Source organism: Leuciscus leuciscus (genome assembly GCF_965113295.1).
Source record: "Leuciscus leuciscus genome assembly, chromosome: 10".
In the NCBI taxonomy this organism is placed as follows: Eukaryota; Metazoa; Chordata; class Actinopteri; order Cypriniformes; family Leuciscidae; genus Leuciscus; species Leuciscus leuciscus.
In genome coordinates this window covers 5,966,251-5,993,155 of record NC_138734.1, presented here as the reverse complement: position 1 = coordinate 5,993,155, position 26,905 = coordinate 5,966,251, and the positions used below count along the sequence as shown (strand labels likewise).

At 37.0% G+C, this 26,905-nt stretch overlaps 2 protein-coding genes across 2 annotated transcripts; both read left to right on the top strand.

The window, feature by feature from the left end:
- The first annotated feature begins 1,335 nt into the window (after positions 1-1,335).
- Positions 1,336-8,793, top strand: eif3m (eukaryotic translation initiation factor 3, subunit M). The gene is made up of 11 exons (XM_082182269.1): positions 1,336-1,482; positions 1,942-2,074; positions 2,169-2,307; positions 2,395-2,518; positions 3,571-3,665; positions 3,755-3,838; positions 3,929-4,028; positions 4,115-4,196; positions 7,103-7,246; positions 7,543-7,603; positions 8,620-8,793. Exons 1-11 carry the CDS (start codon positions 1,441-1,443, stop codon positions 8,741-8,743), a joined length of 1,128 nt encoding a protein of 375 aa, XP_082038395.1. The 5' UTR covers positions 1,336-1,440; the 3' UTR covers positions 8,744-8,793.
- A 9,508-nt stretch (positions 8,794-18,301) lies between these two features.
- Positions 18,302-25,318, top strand: prrg4 (proline rich Gla (G-carboxyglutamic acid) 4 (transmembrane)). Its single transcript, XM_082182298.1, has 7 exons — positions 18,302-18,531; positions 18,792-18,901; positions 19,196-19,359; positions 19,671-19,698; positions 21,950-22,088; positions 22,199-22,384; positions 24,637-25,318. The coding sequence occupies exons 2-7, from the start codon at positions 18,802-18,804 to the stop codon at positions 24,662-24,664; spliced, it is 645 nt and encodes a 214-aa protein (XP_082038424.1). The 5' UTR covers positions 18,302-18,531; positions 18,792-18,801; the 3' UTR covers positions 24,665-25,318.
- The last annotated feature ends 1,587 nt before the right edge of the window (positions 25,319-26,905 follow it).

The window sequence follows — 26,905 nt, the reverse complement described above, 5'->3', positions numbered from 1 at the left end:
GGGGCGGGGTTAGGGGTAGGCCATCGTATGATTGGTCTTAACCCCAGTGACGGGTAGGTTTAGGGGCGGGGTTAGGGGTAGGCCATCGTATGATTGGTCTTAAGGGCGGGGTTAGGGGTAGGCCATCGTATGATTGGTCTTAACCCCAGTGACGGGTAGGTTTAGGGGCGGGGTTAGGGGTAGGCCATCGTATGATTGGTCTTAACCCCAGTGACGGGTAGGTTTAGGGGCGGGGTTAGGGGTAGGCCATCGTATGATTGGTCTTAACCCCAGTGACGGGTAGGTTTAGGGGCGGGGTTAGGGGTAGGCCATCGTGTGGTCTGGATAACCGTATAGTTCCCTTTTGTATTAGTGTATTTAATTTGCGCATGCAACAGATAAGATGTGCATGTGTGGATCAGGTGACACGCGTGCATTCATTGAAGTCTTTTCTGAGTCGATCTCATTTGATTCATTTGGATTTTGAGACTTTCTTTTCGCTGTTTTTAAGCATTTCACAACCCACACACAAACAACTACAAATGAATAGGCCTGGTGTTAATTATTAATAATAATTGCTACACATTCATTCAATTTTGAATTTTGTACACGCAAGTTGAAAGGCATGGATAAAACATTTCTGCAACATCAAGTTCTTTGATAATCATTTTGATACTATATTCATCCCATACAATGTTGCTGTCTGGGAACTCACTCACTCAGTCATCAGTGAATAAAGGCAAAGGCGAGTAGGGAGGGAGTCCGTGGAAATGTTTAGAGAAAAACTATGTAAAATAAATATAAACAATTTAGATTAAAATAAAAATGTATTAAAATAAATCAAATAAACAAAGAATAAAAACTGATTAAAACAAAGAAATAATAAAATTTTGTTAAAATTAAACAAATATAGGCCTATAATACGTACACTATTAGTACTGTCTATCTATAGCCTAGCAAAAAAAAGAAAAAAAGAATCATGTATTTAACATATTATTATACATAGCCTTTTTAAGTTTTAGGATGCGGGTCCCTCACATGAGGATGGCCATATTGAGGGGGCTGTGGCTTCTAAAAGATTGTTATTCCACACCTGTGTTGGACAATATGAACTTGCATTGTATGAAGATCCTTCTTTTGTGTTTCACTGAAAAAGTAAAATGGTAAACAAAAGTTTTTTTTTATTGTTATTTTTCAACGGGGCCCATGAACTGTTTGTTTACCCATATTCTTCAAAATATCTTCTTTTGTGTTCAGCAGAATACAGAACTTCATTCAGGTTTGGAACAACTTGAGGGTGAGTAAATGATGACAGAATTAAACAATTTGTGTGAACTATCCCTTTAAGCCTGTGACCCGGAAGTGCGTTAACATCACCGGCAAACACACAGATTCTCTTCCGGCCTCTGAACCTAGGCTGCGAGCGTGGATTCTCATCTGTGCTCTTAAAATAATAAAATAATGAGTGTGCCGGCGTTTATTGACATAACGGAGGAGGACCAGGTATGTTTAAGTAATTCAAAAGCAGTTTTGCGTCGTTACACACGTAATTCAACCAAATAATGGGCCAATGGTTTAATCATGCTTTCAGATGCTAACATCTGTTAGCCTTTAGCTGGTCTCGATACTTACAACGGACTGGGCCCGTTACTATCAATTTAACAGACAGAAGTAGATTTAAATGTGTGCATATTTATGATTCCTCGTGTTTGAGTTGGCGTGGATATTTGGCTTTGTTGAGGCTGACACTCCGTTTCTTAAACCGTCAGCGTGATGTTGTGAAGCATCAGTCACGAATCTGCTGTCTGACAACAGAAATCTCTCAACACACAAATATTACACAGTTTGCAACCTACTATGTCTTAAGGGGCTGGATGCTATTTTGGTCAGACATGCATGCGTTTCTTGATGTGATTTAATGTCTAATAATGTCTTAATTTATGTTGTGTCATTCATTTGTAGGCGTCCGAGCTTCGGTCCTATCTGAAATCTAAAGGAGCTGAGATCTCTGAGGAGAATTCAGAAGGAGGCCTCCATGTTGATCTGGCTCAGATCATTGAAGCCTGTGACGTCTGCCTCAAAGACGATGATAAAGGTATGAAACAGCTGAAGTTAGAGCTTTAAAGCCTACATGTAGAAGTATATCATTTAGAAGAACATTTTCAACCGCTCCCTGTGTTCCTCTGCAGATGTTGAGAGTGTGATGAACAGCATTGTGTCCCTGTTGCTGATTCTGGAGACGGAGAAACAGGAAGCTCTCATTGAAAGTTTATGTGAGAAGCTGGTGAAGTTTCGTGAGGGGGAACGGCCCTCGCTCAGGATGCAGCTGTGAGTGCTTTTCACTCAGTTGTTGAGAACTTACAATCTCTATCTTTCTAGTCTTGTTAATTTGCTTCTATTAAACTCTTTGTTCAGCTTGAGCAATCTGTTCCACGGTATGGATGAGAACACACCCGTGAGGCACACTGTGTACTGCAGTCTGATCAAAGTGGCAGCCACCTGCAACGCCATTGCATTCATTCCTACAGAGCTGGACCAGGTACAGACATCAGCGTGATGCAGAACCCATCTGTGTTTCTCCTTTCCTTTGTTTCTCCTTAATCTACTCAAGATGTTTGGGGGAATCTCACAAAGAACTATCAATAAACGTCCAGCTCATATTTCATCTCAAACTTGACACAAAAAGCAAGTAATTAAACCCCCTTTCCCCAGTTGTCAGGAGCCCACTGTAAAAATGTACTATATATTTAAATACATTTGAACAATGTTGTATATTATAAGATGTAGATTGTATCAATTAAATCGTTACGCCAGTAGCTGGCAACAAGTGAGTGCTAAAATATTTGTCATTGAATAGTTTATACAAATATTTGTTTGTAATTGAATCATTAATTTAACCCAGGGTTTTTTTCCTAAATAATTTAAATTGATTAAATATTTTAATAGACTGTGGCATTAACATAATCAAAACTGTGGGAGAATCATGGTTATAAAATAAGGGGAGAAAATAAGGTTATAATGCAATACATTTTGCCAGGAGTCAGCAAGAAATTAACCCATCTGTTTCAAATTGCGTGTCATAGAACTTATAGTGAACAATATCATATATGTTTCTTTTTTTTATGGACCTCATGATGATTAATCAAAATGTCACTTGGATCTTTTGGTGAAAAAGACAGACTTCTCTCTGGTGACGAATGAAGGTCTTCTCCAATCATTTAATCTTAAATCCGCCCCTGCAAGATCACGTTTATCTGCCTCCACGTTTGACACCAATCAGAAACTGCTGAGTAAAACCAAGTCCTGCCCTTTTTTTTCTGCTTCAATAATGTTACTCTCTGATGTGCATCAAAAAATGAAAGAAAAGATGATTTCATCATGACTTTAAATTATTTTATTTTGAATATGTATATTCATTATGGAGGGTGGAATATGATCTGGAAATTTCTTTGTGAGATTAACCTATATAGCCATCATTAGCTTTAACCCTAAAACTGCTTATTTCTCTTAGTTCCACAGTGTTGATGTCATTATTCCTGACAATAAAAAGAGAAATCATGAAGCTTGATTGGTGTTTTGTGTCGTATGCAGGTGCGGAAGTGGATCACAGACTGGAATCTGAATACAGAGAAGAAACACACTCTGCTCCGCCTGGTGTATGAAGCGCTGGTCGACTGCAAGAAGAGGTACCTGTGGAAGAAGCACCTGCTCTCGGAAGATTTTACGTCAGGGATTGTGTGTTTTGCTCATTTGACCTTTCTCTTGTCTCTTTCAGTGAAGCTGCAGCCAAAGTAATGGTGGAGTTGCTGGGCAGTTACACAGAGGACAATGCTTCCCAAGCCCGAGTGGACGCACACAGGTAGGACTTTCTCTATTCACTTCCACCGTTTCATTCGCTCAGTTTTGATCTGTTGTCTTAGAGAATAACACATGCGACCTGCTCTCCCAGGTGCATCGTCCGTGCCCTGAAAGACCCAAACACTTATCTGTTCGACCATCTCCTGATTTTGAAACCGGTGCGTTTCCTGGAGGGAGAACTCATCCATGATGTAAGAAAAGCCATTTTTTTAAATACATATTTAAATCGTTAAATGTGTAGAAAGCCTCTGGAGTAAATGCCTTTTTCTCCTTCCAGCTCCTCACTATCTTTGTCAGCGCAAAGCTTGCCGCGTATGTGAAGTTTTACCAGAGCAACAAAGACTTCATTGAGTCTCTCGGTGAGTACAGTCTTTACTGAGTACAGTAATGGGCTTTACAGTCATAACCATGATGACACCCTTAACACCGAGTCCTAACCAGATGCGATTCGGCGTGATAAATCATAGTTTTTGTCCTAACAAGCCACATCAGTGAAACACGACGATTCTGTTTTAGAAACAGTTTCTATTTCTGCGACGGTCACGGCTGGAACAACAACATATAATGTATGGCGATCTCAGATAATGTTTATGTGCTTAAAGTTTCTAATGCAAGTTTGAATATCATTTTGCGTGACCTTTTTTAAAGCCACACTGAAAGCGACAATGGATAATTCAACTCAGATCTTGAAAAAGGAAACAAGAACTGTCAAACTCAAACAGTCAAGTCTATTCCATGACACAGACTATATCAGTCACTCAGTATGTGTTTTTAATAATGTTAAGATGGTTATTTATCAAGAATGTATTTATGTGGATTTTTTTTACCTTTCTGACTCGCTTGAATGGTGTAAATCTGAGTTAAAAGTGGTTGGGTGGGGCTGGTTACTGTATTATGATTGAAATTGTGAAATTAACAGGAACAGTAATGAAAACAACAACTTTTTTTATAACATGCATACATTGTAATTTATTATGATTATTATTGATTATTTTTACAATGCAATAGATTATTGCAATACTATATTTCTTCATTCATTTGATCAAATAAAGAATATTTTTAATAATAATAATAGTTTTGGGGTGGAAGTAATATTCATTTTATAATATATATTATTATATTATATTATTTTATAATTAATAATATATAATTTATTTTTGTTAAATTTATTACTACTGTTAATTAGTTTTAAGGAGTGTTCATATTTAAAATAACATAATTTCTGTCTGTCGCTGCTCCTCTTTAATTTGTTTTTAAATGCACTGGACTGTTCAGGCACGCACACGCGTCTGGAGTCTGTGTTGCTGTTGTGTCGCTGGACTGGTGGAATTTGAGTCTCAGCAGTTTCAGTTCTTTTAAAAGGCACATGTTAATTAGAGCAAAATCCTCCCTGCCATTGACCAGCGACAGCCAACTCAGACCAGTCCTGATGAAGTGTTGATCTAACAGTGAGAGCCCGCCGCACCTCCCTCTGAACCCTGAAGGAAATGCCTCATTGACCTTCTACTCATTTTGATTATTTTATAATTAATATAAACAGATTTTCTGTTGAGAGGGTGAAACCTATTTACAGTCAACGTCAGCAGTAATCTTTTTCACTTACATCCTATGACAAGAATAAGGTTTAGTTGATTGATTACATTAAGACTTGCAGACAAGTTTTCTGAAATGGTATGTTTAAATATGCAAATGAGGCATTATCTGATTAAATATGCACCAATTTGAATAAGGTTCTAGAACAGTTATATGAACATTGGATAAACCCAGGGCATTTTTGAGATTTTTTTTTCACTCCATAAATTGGAGAATTCTGTCAACACATTTTCATGTTTTCAGGAATAGAATTTTTGTATAAAATCAAGCATAGGAAGCAAACCTCTGTTAAAACTGTAAAGTTTGGTGTAAGTAAGTGCTGCTGAAATGGAGATTTATGGCTCAGTGCAGGAGAAAAAACTATTTAAAGATATGCATTGCAATTGAAATCTACAGAAGCAAATAGATAAAGTACAATAAAATAAAAACAAGTGGAATTTGTTTTTCTTTCCACCAGTCTGAAACTTATGAAAAGCCAAATAGCCCAAAATATAAATTTCGCCCATTTGTTTTGTTTCAAAAGCTTTGCGATCGATCTAATTGAATCACCAACAGTAAAATATGTTTTGATTATAGTCATTGCCTATAAAATATATCATAAATATTCAGTCAATATAGTTTAATTTACAGTTATTCATAATGCAAAAATGGCAAGAGAATGTTAGTCATTTTTTTGTTACAATATTAAAAACAACTGTTATTAAGAAGTGCTAATGTAGAATTCTGTTCTTAATAAGTGTCATCATGTGACTTGTTCAAACCACACAAGTAAAGGATAATCCAGGGCTAGCAGTGCATTCAATTGTTTTAATGCACGACGTGGAGGCAAAGAACTGCCCGATGCGGAGCGGAGTTAATGCACAGCTAGCTGTGGATTATCACGCTTATACCATGTTCGTTTGCCAGCATTGACAACTTAAAGCTGTTATTGATGTTTGCAGCACATTCTGTGACTGGAAGGGTAAAAATTACGCTTATTTTCGTCAGTTACGGCTCGTTCGATCTAGCATTTTGCCCGCTTTGAATCAGACACAGAGATAAAGTAGTGCGTAAGATTACATTTATTTCAATGAATGATTACAGCATTTATTTGATTTAATTGTCGAGGGAGAGAGAAAGAAAGAGACCTGCGTCTGTTCAGCGTCTCTCCCCTCGTTGCTGAAAAATACAATGTAGTGTTTCAGTAGCGAAGCTATTTTATTAATAAAAGTCAAGGTGCATTTACATCGGGCATCTGTGTTTATGCATCTTCATTTACTTTGCTTGTGGCAGAAGTTTTCAACTTTTCAAGCGCCAACGCAGGCGTCAGCCAATCGGATCGCCTTTATACAAATACCCTAGCATGTTGCAGTCCAGGCTGGAAGTAATGGACTGGCTGGCATGGAATGGATTGGCTGTTCTCACTATTTACGGTCGCGTCAGCACCAAGCTTGAGTGCAGTGTCACAGAAGTTTCTGTGCTCCTGAATGTTTCTGTCTGTGCGCAGCGTGATTTCCGTGTGCGCAAGTGACTTTGGTGTGCGCTTCAATGAAATCAGTGCATTAATATAGAATGGTGATTAAACAAACTGCACACCTTCCAGCCAATCAGAATTGAGTATTCAGACAGACCATTGTACTGTGCTTTAAGGATCAAACTACTGAGTACTGAATGCTTGGTGTTGTGTTTTCAGGTTTGTCTCATGAGCAGAACATGGCAAAAATGAGGCTGTTGACGTTCATGGGCATGGCGGTAGAGATGAAGGAGATCTTATTTGACACCATGCAGCAGGAGCTGCAGATCGGTGCTGAAGATGTGGAGGCCTTCGTCATTGACGGTATGTAAAATGAATGTTAAAAAAAGCTTGTTATTGGACAAAAACACATATACTGGGTGGTGGTGGCGCAATGGATAAGACACATGCCTTGGTGTGAGAGACCCGGGTTCGAATCCACTGTGAGACACCAATGTGTCCCTGAGCAAGACACTTAACCCCTAGTTGCTCCAGAGGCGTGCGACCTCTGACATATATAGCAATTGTAAGTCGCTTTGGATAAAAGCGTCAGCTAAATGAATAAATGTAAATGTAAATATACACTTTTATACATATTGTGTTTTTCTGTGAATTTCTAGCTGTTCGAACCAAAATGGTCTATTGCAAGATCGACCAGACACAGCGGAAGGTTGTGGTGAGGTAAGTCGGTTCCTTCTTTCCATTTCAAACAAGTTGAAAACACACTCAAAAAAGGGGTTCTCAATTCCAGTCCTTATAAAATAGTTTAATAAAACATTTATTTTCATATAAAAAATATTTGGGCATATGATGCCATTTTAAAAAGTCATTATTTTGTTTATTGGATGTAATAGAATAGGTTAACATGCTTTGATGGTCAAAAAACACATTATTTTTCACATGCCATACATTATTGCAGCTGCACTTTTCCCAGTCTGTCTGAAACAGCTGATTTCTATAAAGCCCCTCCTTCTGAAAAGCACCGAGTGCTCTGATTTGCCAGCTGACCCAGTGCGTTGTGATTGGCCAAACACCTCGAGCGTGTCAAATTTAACGCCACTTATACCATAACCGTGAGTTTTAGCTTCCGATGCGTCTAAAGCAACTGTAAACGCACAGAGTTAATAATGTCAGTTTTACCACATCAGTTCTAACTCGAATCAGATTCTGTAAATGCGGAAGCGTTTCCCAAAAACATCATTGGCCAACTATGATCACAAGTTCCATTGTATCGTGTTGTAACAACAATACTTGCAGCCACAGTTGTCTTTGGGAAATGTACCCCAGATCCATCGGTACCAACATTGGAACGCCACAACATGACGACAATACTACATTTGACTGAAGCTGATGTCACATTGTGATGTAGACATTCCCGGAAGTAATATCTGGTCTTTAAACAGGGCTTTTGGCAGGTCTAGCAATGTAAGAAGAAATCCCTTTTGTGGGAGCTTTGTTACTTTGCAGATCTTATGACAGATACACGCTAAAAGGAAAACATTAAAAAGCATCGTATGCAACAGACATTTATCGCATAGTTAAGCACTTTAAATATGACAATTTATATGAATTAAAAGTAATTTAATGTTTATATTCCAGGACTGTAATTGAGAGCCACTGCTGTAAAGGAATAGGTTGTTTTGATCCGCAGCAGGTGTAGTACTGATGTGACTGTGCTTCTGTCTCTCCTCCTGTAGCCACAGCACACACCGCACCTTTGGCAAACAGCAGTGGCAGCAGCTCTTCGACACACTGAGCTCCTGGAAACAGAATCTGGCTACCGTAAAGAGCAGCCTTCAGACGCTCTCGCCCACTGCCTGACGCAGCAGCTTCAGTTTTATATACATCTAATAAAAGACTCATGAAGACCAGTTTTGATTGTGCACCGTTTTTTCTTTTAATCAGTGATGTTTAAAGGATAATGGGCAGTCAGATGGTCATCGTTGTAAAACGAACCCCTTCATGCTCCACGGAGCTTTTATCACTCTGAAAGGGTTTATTTATCATTTTGACCAGCTGAATGAACATCCCTCTTATCACATGGCTACTCATCAAATGAGTAAGAGGACATGCAGTATTGATTTGGTAATAAAAAATACAGATCTTAGGTGAGTTATGCACAAATGTTTAGCATTTAGTGTTATGGGTTTGTTCAAGTCCCTTAACTATGAGCATCAGGAATATTAAACCACTAAATATGACCTCATCTCAGACATTAACCATCAGGAATACACCTTGGCTGCATCCAAAATGCCATTCTTCTCTATGATATAATATGTGAAAAACAGGATGTGAAAATGCTGTGCAAATAGTGTTTATAAATCAGCCGAAAAGATCTACTACTTCCGGACAGTGTGCAGCCGATGGACACTTTACTATCCCGTGAGGCCACAGGAGAGGGTTTGTGATCTGTCATTGGTCACGTGACAATGACAACATGATGAATGTAGTACGTCCGGATTGATACCACAATCATTCATACTATATAGAAGATACTTCTGTTTTTAAAGTTGGCATAAAATGTAAGTTGCAATAGTCTTTTATTCCCTATTGTGATGTTTATCTGAGTGAAACCCGAACAAGAAAAAAATGTCCATGGGGAATTGATTGGATGGTTGTGGTTTGCTATTGGTCGATCTCGTGAGTGACAGGTTGTCCCAGCCCTCACACCAGTAAACATAATCAGAAGAGAAGAGATGAGCTGCAAGAGGGAGGGGAAGATAATTTGATTAAAGATTACAAGGCACATGAATAAAAAACAAAACGATGTGCACAGATAAATCATTTATAATAAATACCAAAAAAATATATATATATAAAAATTGTCCGTTTTGACTTCTTTGTGACTTTAATGGTAATGGTAGGCTACTCATAGAATAGGCTATGCTTATTTCGGACGCAGCCCTGATGAAAATAATCAAGTAAATATCCTGGTGGAACTGGATGTGAATGTGAAAGACAGAATTCCCTGTTTAATGGATTCAACCAATGCACTTTATTTAGCACAGGGGTGTCCAAACTCGGTCCCGGTCGCCCCTGTCCTGCTGAGTTTAGCTCCAGCTTGCCTCCGTGGTCAGGAGTCAGGACAGTGGTCCACCGGGAGCAGGATTGGAGACCCCTGATTTAGCAGGACAAATATTAACTCTGGAAATGATAGGATGATGATTAAGAAACTTTTTACCCTTTTGACATGTTAATAGTTGCATTAAATATTGTCAGATAAAAGTCAACACATTTTCAGCCCAGCTGATTTTGACGCTAAACACTGGAGCCCGTGTTGAGCGAAGTTGAAAGAAAAACATGGTATAATAATGAACTGCAAAACTTTCCCTGTTCCTTCCCTTCTCCATTTGCACTTACTATCCCAGGTTAACAGTTCAGGCTCCAATGATGTGTTGTGTGAGATTTACCAGTTATCTCTCCTTCTCTCTATCCACTGTGTCCGATTTCACGACCCCGTTTTATCATGATCTGATACAGGTTGAATCATATTTCTGCTGAGAGAAGTCGTAGGTAATGTTTCTTATCTCTCTGATTAAATGGTGGCCCCACAAAGTATAGGCACTTAGAAATGGATTTCATTGCATTAGTGGATGAATGAAGTCTGTTTTCCTCAAGTTCACACAGGTGTTGTTCATCATAATCACATTAAAATAATATAGACACCACATGATCCTCTAATATTTGACAAGACATGAGGAGGGTTGAGGAAAGACCTGGCAACCTACCCCCGGAAAAATCATCAGCAAGAAAATGTAATAACGCCATACGCGAGAGACTGTCCATGAATTTTCTTGGCAATGATTTTTACAGGGAGGTCCATAGAATCACCAAATGTCGGATTCGACTGAAATGGACAATGAATGAAAAAAAAAAAAGAAAAAAAAAAAATATATATATATATAAATGCACACAGACACAAGTGATTACACGTAAAATGGATTACGTAATCAGAATCCCAAAATTAAAAACGAAAAGAAGATTTTTTTTTGCCTAATTCTTCTTTTATAATGTGTTAAATATTTTTTCTAAGTAAGCATATTGCTTATATCGTTTTATATTTAAAATATTTATTTTATTCGATTTTTTTAAAGATTTAAATTATTATTAGCTTTTCATCTATTTACAAACCACCAGTTTTGGGAAACCCTTGTGTTATGGAATGTAGTCACTTAATATTGTTGATAATAAAGAATGGAACCAATTTTCTTTCACTTTGTATTTGTATATCAATATGGTAGGGGAGACCGGGGACAGTTGCAACACTTTTTGCATTTCCCTCAGTTACTCAGAGACTATTTGGACTAGACCAACCAAATTTGTATATATTAAACTTGCATCTGTCTGCTACCATTTAAAGATGATTACATATGACATATCGTTCACAGTATTTATTTGAATGGAAAAAGCCAGATGTTGCAACTGACCCCGACCCAGGGGACGGTTGCAACATGTTAAAAATACCTTAAATCTCACTAATTAACTTTAGCTTTTTGTCTCAATGAGCATATAATTCTGAAAATATTAACTGTTTTAGGCCTACTATAATATTATAGTATTATTTATTTATACAATAATATTATTGCAGCCTATTATTTATTTATTTAGTCATATTTATAACAGTTATTGAGTTTTGTTTGTTTGTGTAGAACATAGGCCTACACAGATTCAGTGATCAGATGTTACAGATGCTATTCAATCTTTCCATATTTCAGTGTCAGACAGGAAGAATTGAACAATTTGCAATGCAACAAACTTTATTAAACATGCAATTTATAACTTGTTGCAACCGTCCCCGACCCTATCAGCCATGACAGAACATCATGTGCCTGCTAGACACACTGACTTTGACACATGCTAATAACCGTCCATGTCACTAGTCAACAAAATGATCATTCAAACTAAGTAAGTTTTGATTAATTCATACAAAATGGCAGGACAGTATGACAAAAAATACATCTCATGATTTTTTTTTAATGAATGTCAATAAATGCAGCAGCAGATGTTGAATAAGTCTTCTGTCTTCTTGGTGGGGGGAGGGTCTAACTCTCCCAGGTTGTAGATTTTCACAGTATGATAACCATCTCAGAAATTATCACGGTTTACAGTATTAATCAATTATTAAATAAATAAATAAATAAATGGTATTATTAAATTATGGTTGTTATTATTATTATCATCATCAGATAAAATGAGGTTAAATGAATGAAAACAATTTAACAATTTTTGGCTGAACAAATGCTTTTATTATAACAAATTCGAAAACCCTTTGGTTTGTTTTGTTTATTAAAATTTCAATCAACTAAATTCAATAATTGATAATGAATCAGATCAACAACTTATTTTTAACATTAATAATTTATTAAAATGTTTAAGAATAATAGAGTCCTATGAAATGTATTTTATTCAGAAAACTATTTTTTCTTTTTAATAAATACAAATATATTATCAAAAACAGTGGTAATCAAATGAAAATTTAAACTTTTATCCTTTTATTTTTGGGGGAAGTGCTGCAAAACAGATTTACTAAATTAAATCATGGACAAAAAATATTCCTTAAATAATATTTAAATAAATTGTCTTATTATTATTTGTTGTTGTTATTATTTTTTCAGATGAGATTGATAAAATGAGATTTTGTGCCATATACTGTACGTTCACGACTTCTTGTAACAAACTTCTTTTTGCAAAATGTTTTGCTTGTGCTTTTTTTTTTTTTTTAAATAAATTCCACTTGGTTAGATATTTTGTTAATGTAGTTCAATGACTTTCGAGACTTTTTCAAGTTTATCTTAAGTGTTCAAAGCTCTTTTGGGGGGAGGACTCTGCATATAATTCATAACTTTATGTGTGAAAACACATTTTGTTTGTAATAAAATGCCTGCAGGCTGTTGAGTAATAGTTGGGTGATTTTCTGCTGAGCTTAAACGCTTTGCCAAAGTTGGTGAAAAGTCGATATCTTAATTTCAGAGCATTATAAACAGAATAAATCATTTCCTCAGCGTGAGTTTATAAACTTGGCATGCTTCCCACACTATAAAACATGAATCCAGCAACATAGCAGGAGGTATTTCCCATTGTAGAGAAATTATCGCATTTCCAGCAGACCCTGGTTTATCCATCATTATTCCTCCAGAGCGGAGCGCATGTTTCAAATCCTCAGGGGTTCTGACGAGTTCAACGTCGTCTGGTCTTACACAGCAGATAAAGACAGGAATGTGAGCTTTATATCAGCTCGGTGTGGACAGACGCTGCTTAACTGCATCAGCATTCTTGCATTCTCTACAACAGTGTCCAGACCCCTGCTGAAGGACGGGGGAAATACTGAAGCCTATCACTGGTCAATTAGCACCAGTCTCCACGAGGAACACAAATACATCACTGTTAAACTGGGGACTTTTCCAAGAGATCATCTGGGTGAGGCAGAAAATGAGTTGCTTTCCCCAGAAAGTTATGTTATAAAGTGATGAGGTTTATCTGTGATGTTTGGTATTTTCAAGATGTTTATAAAAATGTAATTCTTTTTTGTGGTCTCCATGGAGCATTAAGTCATCTTGTCAGCTGCACCATGGATTATGTATGTTAATGCATTGCATTGCAAGCCTTGTTGATGTTAGATAAATGCCAAAAATTGTAATATGGTTAAGAACACATAAGAATGTGTCCTTAAACATATTACCATAATAGTACATCTTGGGAATGGTTTTTGGACCAGAAAAGGCTGAGATTGTTACGAATCTGCGGCCTTTAATTATAACCCCGGACTCCTCAAGGGTCAAAGGCAGCGATTTAGTTTCCTGACACTGAACATGCCATCAGTTCAAGGCCTGTATTACTTACATAGAGGTTTTATGGGACAGCACTAAAGCATCAGAAAATCAAATCCAGTTTACAATCTAAATTTTGGTTTTAAAGTTTAAAGATTTGAAACTCTAACCCCCGGTTTCACAGACAAGGCTCAAGCCTAACTGAAAACATCTTGCACTGACAAACCTTAACATATGTCAGTGCCATTGTTTTGTCTCAAGAATAAATGCCCTAATTGACCTAAAGCCTAATCCTGGCTTAATCTAAACCCTGTCTGTGAAACCAGGCCTAAATGTTTGTTTTCTGGTTATGTTGATCTCAGATTTTTTTTTTCTTCTGAACAAAAATTCCATAGATTATTGCATAGACTATATGGACAAATGTATTGGGACACCTGACCATTACACCAACAGTGACTGTAATGAGATCTCATTTTAAATACATAGACATTAATATGAGGCTGGCCTTTTAGATACCATTGACTTCCATAGTAGGAAAAAAAAAAATACTATGGAAGTCAATGGTATCTAAAACTGTCTGGTTACTCACATTCTTCTAGATATCTTCCTTTCTGTTCAGCAAAAGAAAGAAATTCATACAGGTTTGAAACAACATGAGGGTGAGGATTTTCATTTTAAAGTGGAGTATCCCTTTAAAGCTTCCACTCTTCTGGGAAGGCTTTCCACAAGATTTTGGAGTGTTTCTGTGGAAATATTTGCCCATTCATCCAGTAGACTATTTGTGAGGTCAGACGCTGATGTTGGTCGAGAAGACTTGGCTCGCAAACTACGTTCCAGCTCATCCCAAAGGTGTTTAATGGGGTTGGTGTCAGGGCTCTGTGCGGGTCAGTCAAGTTCTTCCACAGCAAACTCATCCAGTCGTGTGTTTATGGACGTTGCTTTGAGCACTGGGGCACAGTCATGCTGGAATAAAAAAGGGCCTTCCCTAAACTGTTCCCACAAAGATGAGAGCATAGCATTGCCTTGGAATGTTGAAGCATTACGATTTCCCTTCACTGGAAGTAAGGGCCTAGCCCAACCCCTGAAAAACAGCCCCACGCCAGTATCCCTCCTTCACCAAACTCTACAGTTGGCACAATGCAGTCAGTCAGGTAATGTTCTCCTGCTAACCACCAAACCCAGACTCGCCCATCAGATTGACAGAAGTGTGTTCTGTGATTCGTCACTCCCCAGAACTGGTTTCCACCGCCGGCGTGTTAAACACACTCCATCCGACGCTTGGGATTGTACTTCGGGATGTGAGGCTCGCATGCAGCTGCTCGGCCATGGAAACCCATGAAGCTCCCGCCGCAGTTTTTGTGCTGATATTAATGCTTAGGAAGTTTGTAACTCTGTGGAATCGTCAGAGAGTCGATGACTTTAAGCACCATGCGCCTCAGCACTCAGTGACACCGCTCTGGGACTATATGAGCTGCGTCCCGATTCAGAGGCTGCATCCTTCAAAGGCCGATTGCGTCTCAGCGGTGCGACGAAGGCTCTCCCAATATGAAGGCTCCTTCAAATGCGTCCCTCGTTTCCCGTGCAAAAGGATACAACAGATGGATCCTTCACGGCCTTGCCTACCCCAGAATTAATTGTGTGCCAGTGACGACAGGAGAAATGGCTGAATTACACTTTTAAACGCAAGTATTGGGTTTCAGCTTACTCAAATATCTATGATACAAATGTAAAAATGAAGAGATCTATGTTGACATATCTTACTAAGATGCAATTATAGTTTGGACTCTTTATTATGTACAGAAATGGACCATAGTGGACATATTTAGACAGTGTTTGTGAACCCTGTTTTGTTTTCAGACAGTTTAATATAACAGCAGCTGTCGCAGTTGCTAAATGACAAGACAGTTCTCCATACGCTACCGTCCTATTTAACAACGCTCAGTCCAACCTTCGCGCCTTCAAAGGACACAGCCTCTGGATTGGGAACAGCTATGGTCGTCCTCTGAGTTTCTGCTGTTCCTAAATGTGTCCACTTTCTAATAATAACACTTACAGTTGACCGAATATCTAACAGAGGTGGAATTTCTCAAACTGACTTATTGCAAAGTTGGCATCCTATCACTGTACTAAGCTTGAATTCAATGAATTCAAGAATAAATAATAAACCCACTTTATTCACAAATATTTGTTAATGTAGACTGCATGGCTGTGGCAATCTGATTGAAACACCTGAATTCAATAATTAAGAGGTGTGTCCCAATAGTTTTTGTCCATACAGTGTATAATATAAAGATCTAAAAAGCGTTTCTCGCCCAGTTGGGGCAAGTTTTCACATGCATTTTACATTTTGTAATTTTATACATTCAAATTCATTAGGATAATTATTAATTTAATACTTACCTTTTCCATTTTGGCTGTCCAGAACAATAACTTTGGAAGTGTTCAAAATGTTTTATACAGAAGTTATACTGAACAACAAGTCCACTCTGAGTATAATATTCTCTGGATTATAAATTGTGACAACTAGCTTCAATCTTCCCCATATTTTAGAAACTCTGTTTGTGTCAAATGAATAAATGAGAAGATTATGAATCTGAAATTTAACTTCTGCATAAGAACTGTGGACAGCAAGTTTTCACTGCCATCTAGTGGTTCATGTAAGTAACATCAACCTGTGGCTCAAATGCCTCTGCTATGGTTTAAAGTCCCCATGAAATCAAAATTGAGGTTTTATTGGCTTTTAGTGTGAATATGTTAGCCTTATTGTTATATATATATATAAGCTAGTGTGCTACAAAGCAATGATATAAGCATTCAAAAGTCTCTCACTTCCACCAATAAGGATTAATGATTTTGATGACATCATGCTGCACTTCAGCTTCTCATCAGATTTTCTGTCCAATTAAATGCTCTCTAGAATCTGAAGCTCCGCCCCCTACATTATAAATAAACGCTGAAGCTGCGACTAAAATCCGTAATTTGTGGTGAATGGCACATACTGCACTATATAGGCGATTCAGTCACTATAACGATTCAGAAAGTGTATGCTTTCCATTGGGGTGAATGAAGTCTGGTTTCATGTTAGTGTCACGCGAACCTCCACGGCTCGGGTCTTGACACACAACAGCACAGAGTGGACGCAGACCAGAAAACATATCGGACCCATTTGAATTCTGCACAGAATGCTTTATTTTAAAGTGATATGGTGGAGATTAGGAGGAGAAACGGTTCGAGATTAGGAGGAGAAACGGTTCGAGATTAGGAGGAAACGGCGGCTTTACTGAGCTCAACGGCTCCGAGCTGTGATTTAAACGAAAAGCTATTGGCTATTTTTAAAAAGGGGAGGAGCTGCTCAATATGCCCCGCCCTGTCTTAAGACTCTTTTCACATTTCCGGGTTTCTCAGAACCGGAAGTCATCATAGTCGGATAAAATGATATAGCGGTGAATGAGAGAATACATTAAACATATTTTTTTGTGTTCCCATTTGCTCAGATAGCAAAAGAAAAACTCAACAACAGTGTTTTCACAACTTTCAAACAGAGGAAAAAAATAGAGAGAGATTGATAACGTCAGTCAGACGAGAGAAAGATGTCAACTTTACCATTACTCCCATAGCCGCAGTATTAGAAACACCCTCACAACAGCGCTAACCAGTTTTGTTTTGTAATTTGATGCAAAGGTTATATAAATGAGAAGATTAACTCATTTATATAATAAAATGAGTAACACTAAGTATAGTGTTATAATGGCCACTAATAATATAACACTAAGTATAGTGTTATAATGGCCTTTTTGATTTTTATGAAAATATTTTAAAAAATGCAAGATTTATGATGCCGCTGACTGTTAAAACACGTCATCACAGTCTGTGAAAAGGTTTCATGGCACTTCAGTGGGCCTTTAAGGGCCACAAAATCTATCATTTTCAAAACACTATATGAGGATATTTAATAAAATGAAAATTGTATTAAAAAAAATGTAATAAATTTTAGTTGCACAGCTGTCAATGACGGGAGAGACATTTTAAATTCTTCATTGTGTTTTGAAGATGAAGTCTTACAGGCTTGGAACGACATGAGGGTGAGTAGCTAATCGATAAATTTTTTTCATTTTTTTTTCATTTTTGGGTCAACTAACTCTTTAATTCCTCATGAATAGATTTGAAAAGGATTTTCATTGTTGCTTATGAATATGAAATTTGGACAAAATAAAAGTTTAGTATTTCCTTGTCCTCCTTTGTTTTCGTAAAATAAAATAATCTCACAGTAGTGAATAGGCTACATATTTCCCAAAGTTAAAATCAAAATATGTTTAAAAAAAATTTTTTTCGTCATAATTACATATATTAGCCTACAAACATGTATACCAGCATGTTCAGCAACCGAGGCATTAGCAGCAATAGTGAAGCCAGCCCAGGTTTGCGTGGGAATATATTAGGAATCCTACTATGGCGAGGTTACTAAAGAATCCAGTGTGACGCCTAACCAGTATTCATAAATGAGTCACAACGTCTGCCTTACGTAAAACCAGGTAGGCGCCCTGAGGGAACGTCATGAAACTTAATAAATATTCATGAGCTAAGCCCTGGTCATAGTAGCTCTGGTGAAATCGGGTTTTTTTCTCTTCTACTCTCTGACTCCAGGTACGACGATCGATTAGTCGGGTCTGAGCAGGTGTTTTTCCAACTCACCAGTTTTTGTGTGTGTATGTTGTAAACAGAAATTCATTTCCTGGAACACAACAAAATGGCATTTCGTCCGAACCATAAATGCCTTTAGGTGCTTTCTGGGAAGTAATAAAAGTTGAACGCTAAACTTTGGAGATACACTAATATTGAAAGGTAAGTCGTCCGATAGCGTCCTTCACGTTCTTTCGATTTTGACTACCAAAGCTGAGGTCCATTTTTCCTACTAAAATGTAATTTGTCTTAGTGAAATTAAAACTAACACCGGAAAGAAGAACTGAAACTAGTGAAGCAATTGTGACTGATTTGTTTACTATAAATTCAACCTGAGAAAAAACATAAAACGGGTCTAAAATTCAGTCTGTCTGTCGTTCCTTGTCTTTGAGAAGCCTGATTTTTGTCCTTTTCCCCCGCAGTTGACTAGAAATGCTCATATTTATCCTCCTACTGTGTAATTTCACTTTATGTGGACACTGTGCTTGTACGAGAAAAACCCTTCAAGTACAAGCAGGTCAAGACAGTGAAGGTGGGCAATGCTTTTTTTTCTTTTTTCTTTTTTTTCCAAACACTGATAAAAGCACATGCTCTTATTAAAATACCATCATGATCTGATGTCATAAGTGCACGTTTATGAATTTTATAATCAGGTAGGCTAATGATTGTTTGTTTATGTTAGATCATTATGTTTCTGTCAAATTATGTTGTCTAAGTCAGTCATCTCCATCTCTCTTTCAAGCTATACAGTGATATAATATTACTAATGGTTATTTCTGTATTATATATTTTTAGTCACATGTGGCATTTTGTTTGTGGCGTGTAGTGTTTGTTGTGGACCAGGAGGCCCAAACTTTTTTAGGACGCCACCTGTTGTACAACCGCTTCGACTTTGAGATCTTCACCCCGGGTAATCTGGAACGGGAGTGTTACGAGGAGATATGCAACTATGAGGAGGCACGGGAAGTCTTTGAGAATATCCCTGATACAGTTGAGTAATCCCTTAATTATTGTTATTGACTAATGAATCAACATTTAATTCATTACACAGCCTACGACAACCACTCCCAGTTAAAAGACATCGTCATATGTACTTGCCCATGGGTTGGATTTGGGCAGATAAGTCTTATTTTTATGCAGTACAAATGAAAATATGATACCAAAGTGTGTTTGTAGCGACACACTCCTTGCACTCCCACCATTTGATGATCAGTTCTAAATATGTCTGCATTAACAAACACCCATTTGTTGATTTCATACTGGACATTCATTTAATTCGCATTTAATTTCTGTTTTGACAGAATGCCTTTTGGAAAAGTTATACCGAGGGTAAGTTTTTGACGCACATACAGCTGAATAATTTGCCCTCAACAGAAACTGCAAGAAAAAACACTGAAATCTTCTCATTCAGATGTTTATCTACTGAAAGAAACTTGTTCATCCAGAGTTGTTAGCATACTATTTTAATATTCCCAGTTTGCCAAAGTTCCACTTCTTTTTAAACAGCTTATGGATTGTGTCCTTGTGTTTGTCTGAAAAAAAGAAAGAAAATGCTGTTTTTGTGGAAACTATGATATGCTAGTTAGGGGTAAGAAAGATTTAAGGGGATAAAACAAAACTAAAATTATACTTTTATTCAGCAAGGATGCATTAAATTAATCAAAAGTAACAGTAAAGACATTTATAATGTTAAAAAGATTTCTATTTCAAATACACTGAACAAAATTATAAACGCAACACTTTTGTTTTTGCCCCCATTGTTCACAAATCTGTCTAAATCTGTGTTAGTGAGCACTTCTCCTTTGCCGAGATAATCCATCCACCTCACAGGTGTGGCATATCAAGATGCTGATTAGACAGCATGATTAGGCTGTGCAGTTTTACTGTATTGGGGGGGGGTCCGGGGGGTCCGAAATCCATTCAGTATCGGGTGTGACCACCATTTGCCTCATGCATAGAGGCAATCTCCTTCGCATAGAGTTGATCAGGTTGTTGATTGTGGCCTGTGGAATGTTGGACCACTCCTCTTCACTGGCTGTGCGAAGTTGCTGGATATTGACAGGACCTGGAACGTGCTGTCGTATATGCCGATCCAAGTCAAGTCAAGTATATTTGTATAGCGCTTTTCACAATACAGATTGTATCAAAGCAGCTTCACAGTATTAAATTAAAATAATACAACAAAGTTTGTTTCAAGAGGAATTTATTGATTGATAAAATTAAATTAAATATCCCCAAAATATCCCCAACTGAGCAAGCCAAAGGCAACAGAAGGCATGTCCGGTGAATATGCTGGGCCATGCAAGAACTGGGATGTTTTCAGCTTCCAGGAATTGTGTACAGATGGTCGTGGATGAATGGCACAACAATGGGCCTCGGGATCTCGTCACGGTATCTCTGTGCATTCAAAATGCCATCAATAAAATGCACCTGTTGTCCATAACATACGCCTGCCCATACCATAACACCACCGCCACCATGGGCCACTCGATCCACAACGCTGACATCAGCAAACCGTTCACCCACACGACGCCATACAAGCTGTCTGCCATCTGCCCTGTACAGTGAAAACCGGGATTCATCCGTGACGAGAACACCTCTCCAAAGTGCCAGACGCCATCGAATGTGAGCATTTGCTCACTTAAGTCGGTTACGACGACGAACCTCAGTCAGGTCGAGACCCCGATGAGGACGACGAGCACGCAGATGAGCTTCCCTGAGACGGTTTCTGACAGTTTGTGAAGAAATTCTTTGGTTATGCATATTGGCCCCCCGGACCCCCCCAATACAGTAAAACTGCACATTTTAGAGTGGCCTTTTATTGTGGCCAGCCTAAGGCACACCTGTGCAATAATCATACTGTCTAATCAGCATCTTGAAATGCCAGGAGGATGGATTATCTCGGCAAAGGAGAAGTGTTCACTAACACAGATTTAGACAGATTTGTGAACAATATTTGAGAGAAATAGGCCTTTTGTGTACATAGAAAAAGTCTTAGATCTTTGAATTCAGCTCATGAAAAATGGGGGCAAAAACAAAAGTGTTGCGTTTATAATTTTGTTCAGTGTAAATGTAAATGCTTGTATCACAGTTTCGACAAAAATAGTAAGCAGTTTTGAACATTTAATATCAATATTTGGTCACCAATAATTACTGATGAGAATAATTGAGCAGCAAATCAGCATATTAGAATGATTTCTGAAGGATCATGTGACACTGAAGACTGGAGTAATTATGCTGAAAATTCAGCTTTGATCACAGGAATAAATGACATTTTAAAATATATTACAATAGGAAATGGTTATTTTAAATTGTAATAATATTTCACAATATTACTGTTTTACTGTATATTTGATCAAATAAATACATAACCTTTTATTTTTATATTTTTTTTATATTGACCGGTTGTGTATGTACTTATTATTTCTGTAGTATTATATTTCAAAGAATGAACGTACAAAGCCCTGTCAGATATTCATCATCAAGTAATAATAATAATAATTTTTATTTTATTATTTATTTGTTTTCTTTTATTTTTAGATTTGATAACTTTTGGGCTTATTTCCACCTGTACTCACAGATAAAGGTGAATCCCAATCAAAAGTTGATGTAACAGCGCTGCTGGTGGGCATTATCTCCGCTGGAGTCTTTATTATAATAGTTGGCCTTGTTATCTGGTACTTCTGCCAGGGGAGGAATAAAGACCATGGCTTCCGAGGGTAAGGCTTTAAAATAACAAGTGTGAACAACATTCTGTATGTTTGAGACAATCATCCTAAGAGTTGGTGCCTGAAGAGACTGAGAACAATGTTTTGCCTTTTAATTTCAGCTCCTTCAGACGTCGATCCAACCGAAGCAATGCCTCCGTGATTATCCGGAGACTGGAGGAGGTTTCTCTGCATCCTATTTCTCACACAGACTCCGATGGGAACCCAGGTGCTCCTGGATTACCTTCTTATGAACAGGCCATCGCCATCACTGGACCACATGATGCCCCACCTCCACCATACCCTGGGTACAGACATAATTTCATTTGATGTGTTCCCTTATGTAACCTCGGCGTCATTTTTATAACACCTCTATTATGTCATTTAGGTATTTATTACCGACTATTTAACTTTTCTTAAACAATGTCAAAAACAATTTACAGTACACTAATTGCCATACCAGCAAGCAACTCATGGTTAATTGTAATCACTGTTGGTTTCTAATTGCTTTCCAAAGAGAAAGTTTCTGCCTGTTTTGAAGTCTCTTCTACACCAGTGGTTCTCAATCTTTTTGATTCCAAGGCTTCCCATTGTCCACAGCAATTTTTCAAAGGCCCTATGGGTCATTCTGTGTCAACTCAACTCAATAAAAATGTTTAATCTGTTAATATTTTTTACTTAACATAAATAGTGCTGAAAGTGAAAATATTAAATGCCGTGGAAAAATATTTACTGAGTAATCCACTGTTTTGTCACCTACAATTTAAAGCCAAATTACAGGGGGGAGAAAATGTCTATTAGTAAATTCTGTTGTCTTTAACAATCCATGTGAAATTGTTTATCAATGCTGACAGTTCATGGGGAGAAGCACTTTTCTTTTCTTTTTTTCCCAAAGTTGGCATGCCTGTAACTCAAAAAGTAATAAAGATATCTCAATGTTTTTTTTCTTTTTCTGGTTCTTAACAAACCTTTCTTTTGATATCTTAATTTAAGGCTATATATGGTTCAACACCAGAGATATGGGGATCTCAATGTGGCTCTAGGAGTAAATTGTACATATTTTCAGTGGTCCAAAAAAATGTGGGTCACTTTGCAAACAGCTGATACTTTTTTTGTTTTTTTTAAGAGGAATGTCTAAAGAACAAATCATGTTAAAACTTAAAAAGTGCCTATATGTATTCACATAAAAAGATTAATGTGCCTCAACTTTGCTATTTCAGTGTTTTTTTGGTTCTTAAATATTGTTCAAATTAGTATGTTCAGTGCATTTGTTTTGATAGAAGAAAAGAAAAAAACATTTCTAGTTTTTTTGTTCTTCAGACATTCCTCAAACAGTATCAGCTGGTTTTCGACCATTGAAAATGGTAAAGTTCAACAATTTGCACATGGAGCCGCATTGAGATCTCTATCTCTGGGAATTAACCATATAGGGCCTTAAAACTGAACAAACCAAAAGAAAAGTTAAAGATAAATATCTAAAAAGATATTGAGATACTGTATCTTTATTACTTCTTGAGTAACCATCACACAAACTGGAAAAATAATATTTATGGCACTCAGACAGGGATGTTCTACACAATTATTTCGATAGAGGGAAACAGTTTTAACATTATTTGTTATTTAGACATTTCTCTTTAAAAGAAAAAAGTATCAACTGTATGCAAAGTGACCCACATTTGTTTTTTGACCACTGAATGTGTGTACAATTTAACAATTTACTTAAAGAGCCACATTGAGATCTCTGGGAATTACTCATATAGGGCCTTACAAATGAGCATACTAAAAGAAAAGTTTGTTAAAAACCAAAATCTTAAAGGATATTTAGATATCTTTATTACATCTTGAGTTACAGGCATGCAAACTTGCTAAAGTCAACAGATTTTTATGAATTTGGCTCCAAATCTCAGGTGAATATTGTCATTCTGACCCCCCCTCTATATTGGATTAGTACATTTTCATCCATGGCATTTAATATTTTGGCTTTCATCACTGTTTGTCTTTCTTCAGGATTTTTTTTTTTTTTTTAATCGAAAATTTTAGCTGGGTTTTTTCCTCACAAAATTTGGTTGATTTGACACAGATTGACCCCTATGACTTTTCCAGTTTTTCATGATTTACTGGATAAGGATTAAGGTTACATTTAAACATTTGAAAAATGCTTTTTACTCAAAATATCTACTCAAAGTATTGTAGAGCTTTGCTTGACTAGAAAAAAATTATATTCATTATAGATGTCCATGGTGTTAAGATATTTTATTACTTTACATAACTTTTCCAGGTCTAGAAATGTTAAAATTGGAACTCCTCATATATATCCAGGTTTTCCAAGACAAATCCTGGTTCCTCAAAGAAAAAAATCCAATAAGTAAATTCAAATAAGAATGATCTTGATTTCTAGTTGTTTTGGCTCATTTTAAATCATTTTACGTCATAATGTCAGAAGTTTGAGACCCACTGGTCTACACAAGAATGAATCAATTTTGCAATCAATTTTTTTATAGTGTACTTTCAGTTAAAATGGTCACAAATCTAATCCCGCACATCTAACATCTGTCCGCAGTTCCAGGCCAGGCAGCACCAGAAGATAACCATTCATCATTTGCCAAACTAAATCAGGATGGACTGGAAAGATAACTTTCAAAATCTAAGCACTTGTTGTAAATTCTTTTTAATTGTGTTTATTTAAAACTATAACCATTGAAAACCAGTTTTGATATTAATTATTTTATTACAACAATAAAAAGCTGATAATGTTTTATTTAACATACTGGGTTATTATGAAGGACATACAGATACAAGTATACATGTAATTTTATAATTTTGTTTAAGGTGTTATAGATTGTTATAGAGATCTAGTAGAGTGTGACTTACAATTAGTGTATTTACTGGATCAATATTTGGTCTACATTTGTGAGAAATAATTCTGTGATCAGCACACCAAAAACAAGCTTACCTCCTCTAACGTTATGACACTCATGCCAGGCTGTGTTGTTTGCACTAAACCTTGAGCATAAAGATAAATCATTTCTGTTGCTTTCATCTTATTTAGTCATGTCTTTTCGTTCTATTGGCAGATGTAGAGCGTGTACACCCAGCAAGCCTGAGTCATGTTCTACAACGCGACTGACAGACACTCTAGAGGTTTCTGGAGGCGTCTCTTTGATGCATTTTACATGATAGGCTCTGGTGTTATCATCATAGGGTTATTAATAGACTTTATAATAAAATTCCTGCTTTGACTATTTTTGTATCTTAGTGTTGTCTTGTTACATGTTGGTGCATGATGAAAACTATTGGCATATTAATTACTATAGGTGATAAAAGTAACTTTTAGGTACAGTATTAATACATTTTCACACTCTGTTTGGAGATATCAAATATTGTATGCAGATGTTAGGCAGATTAGTGGGAAAGTGTTTGCTTGCGGTAAGCCTATTTAAGGGGGCGTTTTACACAACACAGTTTTCAACTAAAAACGGAAAACTTTCTATGCGTTTTGGTCGTTCATTTTACACGACAATGCTGTTTTGGGTGCCTGAAAACACAAACTTTTGAAAACGATACCGTTATCGTCTCCATATAAACTACAAAAATGCAAATTTGGGAAAACAGTGATGTCATGTGCATGCGTGTGTCACATGAACATTTTGTTTATATCAATTGGTTTAGTTTTCACCTGTCTGCTTCATTCCTGTTTGCCTGGGTTCTTATTAGGGTGAGTTTTTGCACCCTTGAAGGGCACTTCGGGAAGGGGACGCCATTTGTAGAGGCGTTTCATACAAAAGTGAACAATTGAATCCCTTCGTGAAGGGCACATGCGATGGTCACTTCAATTAAGTAATTTAATCGTTCATGGTCATGTGACCCAGGGTGGCGAATCCTCACGATTAATTTTAAATGTAGATATGGCAGGAGGGTTGGAGTTAACATACAAACAGAATGTTTTGTTGTGATATATAGACACATTTGTCATGCATTTCATTTTTAGTTTCATAGGTAAAAATGTGTTTAATGCTTAACTTATAAAGTTAAGAGCAGATCAAGAACACACACGCATAAAGCATATTTTAAAAACTTCATTATAAATGTACATTTATTTGTATTTCGGAGTGATTAGGGCATTGGAATGCTCATTTCCGATTGGAAATTGCCCTTAGTCTCCTTGGTTACTCATTAGTCCCCTTGTTTGTATGTCCAATCATCATAGTATTTTTATGCCTGTGTTTCTCCTCTTAGTTGTCCGTTCTCGTTAACGTTATAGCTAAGTTTGGTTACGGTTTATCTTAATAAAGTATATTTCATTTATCTTCTTTGTCGTGTTGGATTACCTACACCACCCCTTGCTACGCCTGACAGCGTGTTACGTTCAGGCTATAGGTGTGTATAGTGTTTCTTTACAAAGTGACATCGCCACCTACTGGCCTGGCAGTATAATACAGCATTTTTTGTCGTTCTCGCGGATCCATGTAAACGGGGATTGCTTTGACAATGTTGTCGTCTGTACAAACAATGTTTTGTTTTGTTGTGATATATAGACACATTTTACATGCATTTCATATTTAGTTTCATAGGTAAAAAATGTGTACGTGAAACTTTTCAAAAAAGGCTTTTATTTACATATGCATGAAATCTTAGAGCTTTCCGTCCCTCCATTGACAGCTACGCAACTACCAATTCGATGCTTCAAAAAGTTCATAAAGAGATCATAAAACTAATCCATATTAATTCAGAGTTTTGTCCAAATTTTCTGAAAAGACTCGAACGCTTTTTATGATGAACAGATTGAATTTAGACTTTTCATTCTCATATAAACATTGATCAGCGAACAC

Bases quoted from the DNA above. Each gene is read 5' to 3' on its own strand.
- eif3m (XM_082182269.1), top strand. From the start codon at position 1,441: ATGAGTGTGCCGGCGTTTATTGACATAACGGAGGAGGACCAG. The intron at 3,666-3,754 runs GTACCTGTGGAA...TGTCTCTTTCAG, and splicing joins CTGGTCGACTGCAAGAAGAG to TGAAGCTGCAGCCAAAGTAA. The intron at 4,029-4,114 runs GTAAGAAAAGCC...TTCTCCTTCCAG, and splicing joins AGGGAGAACTCATCCATGAT to CTCCTCACTATCTTTGTCAG.
- prrg4 (XM_082182298.1), top strand. From the start codon at position 18,802: ATGCTCATATTTATCCTCCTACTGTGTAATTTCACTTTATGTGGACAC. The intron at 19,360-19,670 runs GTTGAGTAATCC...CTGTTTTGACAG, and splicing joins TTGAGAATATCCCTGATACA to AATGCCTTTTGGAAAAGTTA. The intron at 19,699-21,949 runs GTAAGTTTTTGA...CTGTACTCACAG, and splicing joins TTGGAAAAGTTATACCGAGG to ATAAAGGTGAATCCCAATCA.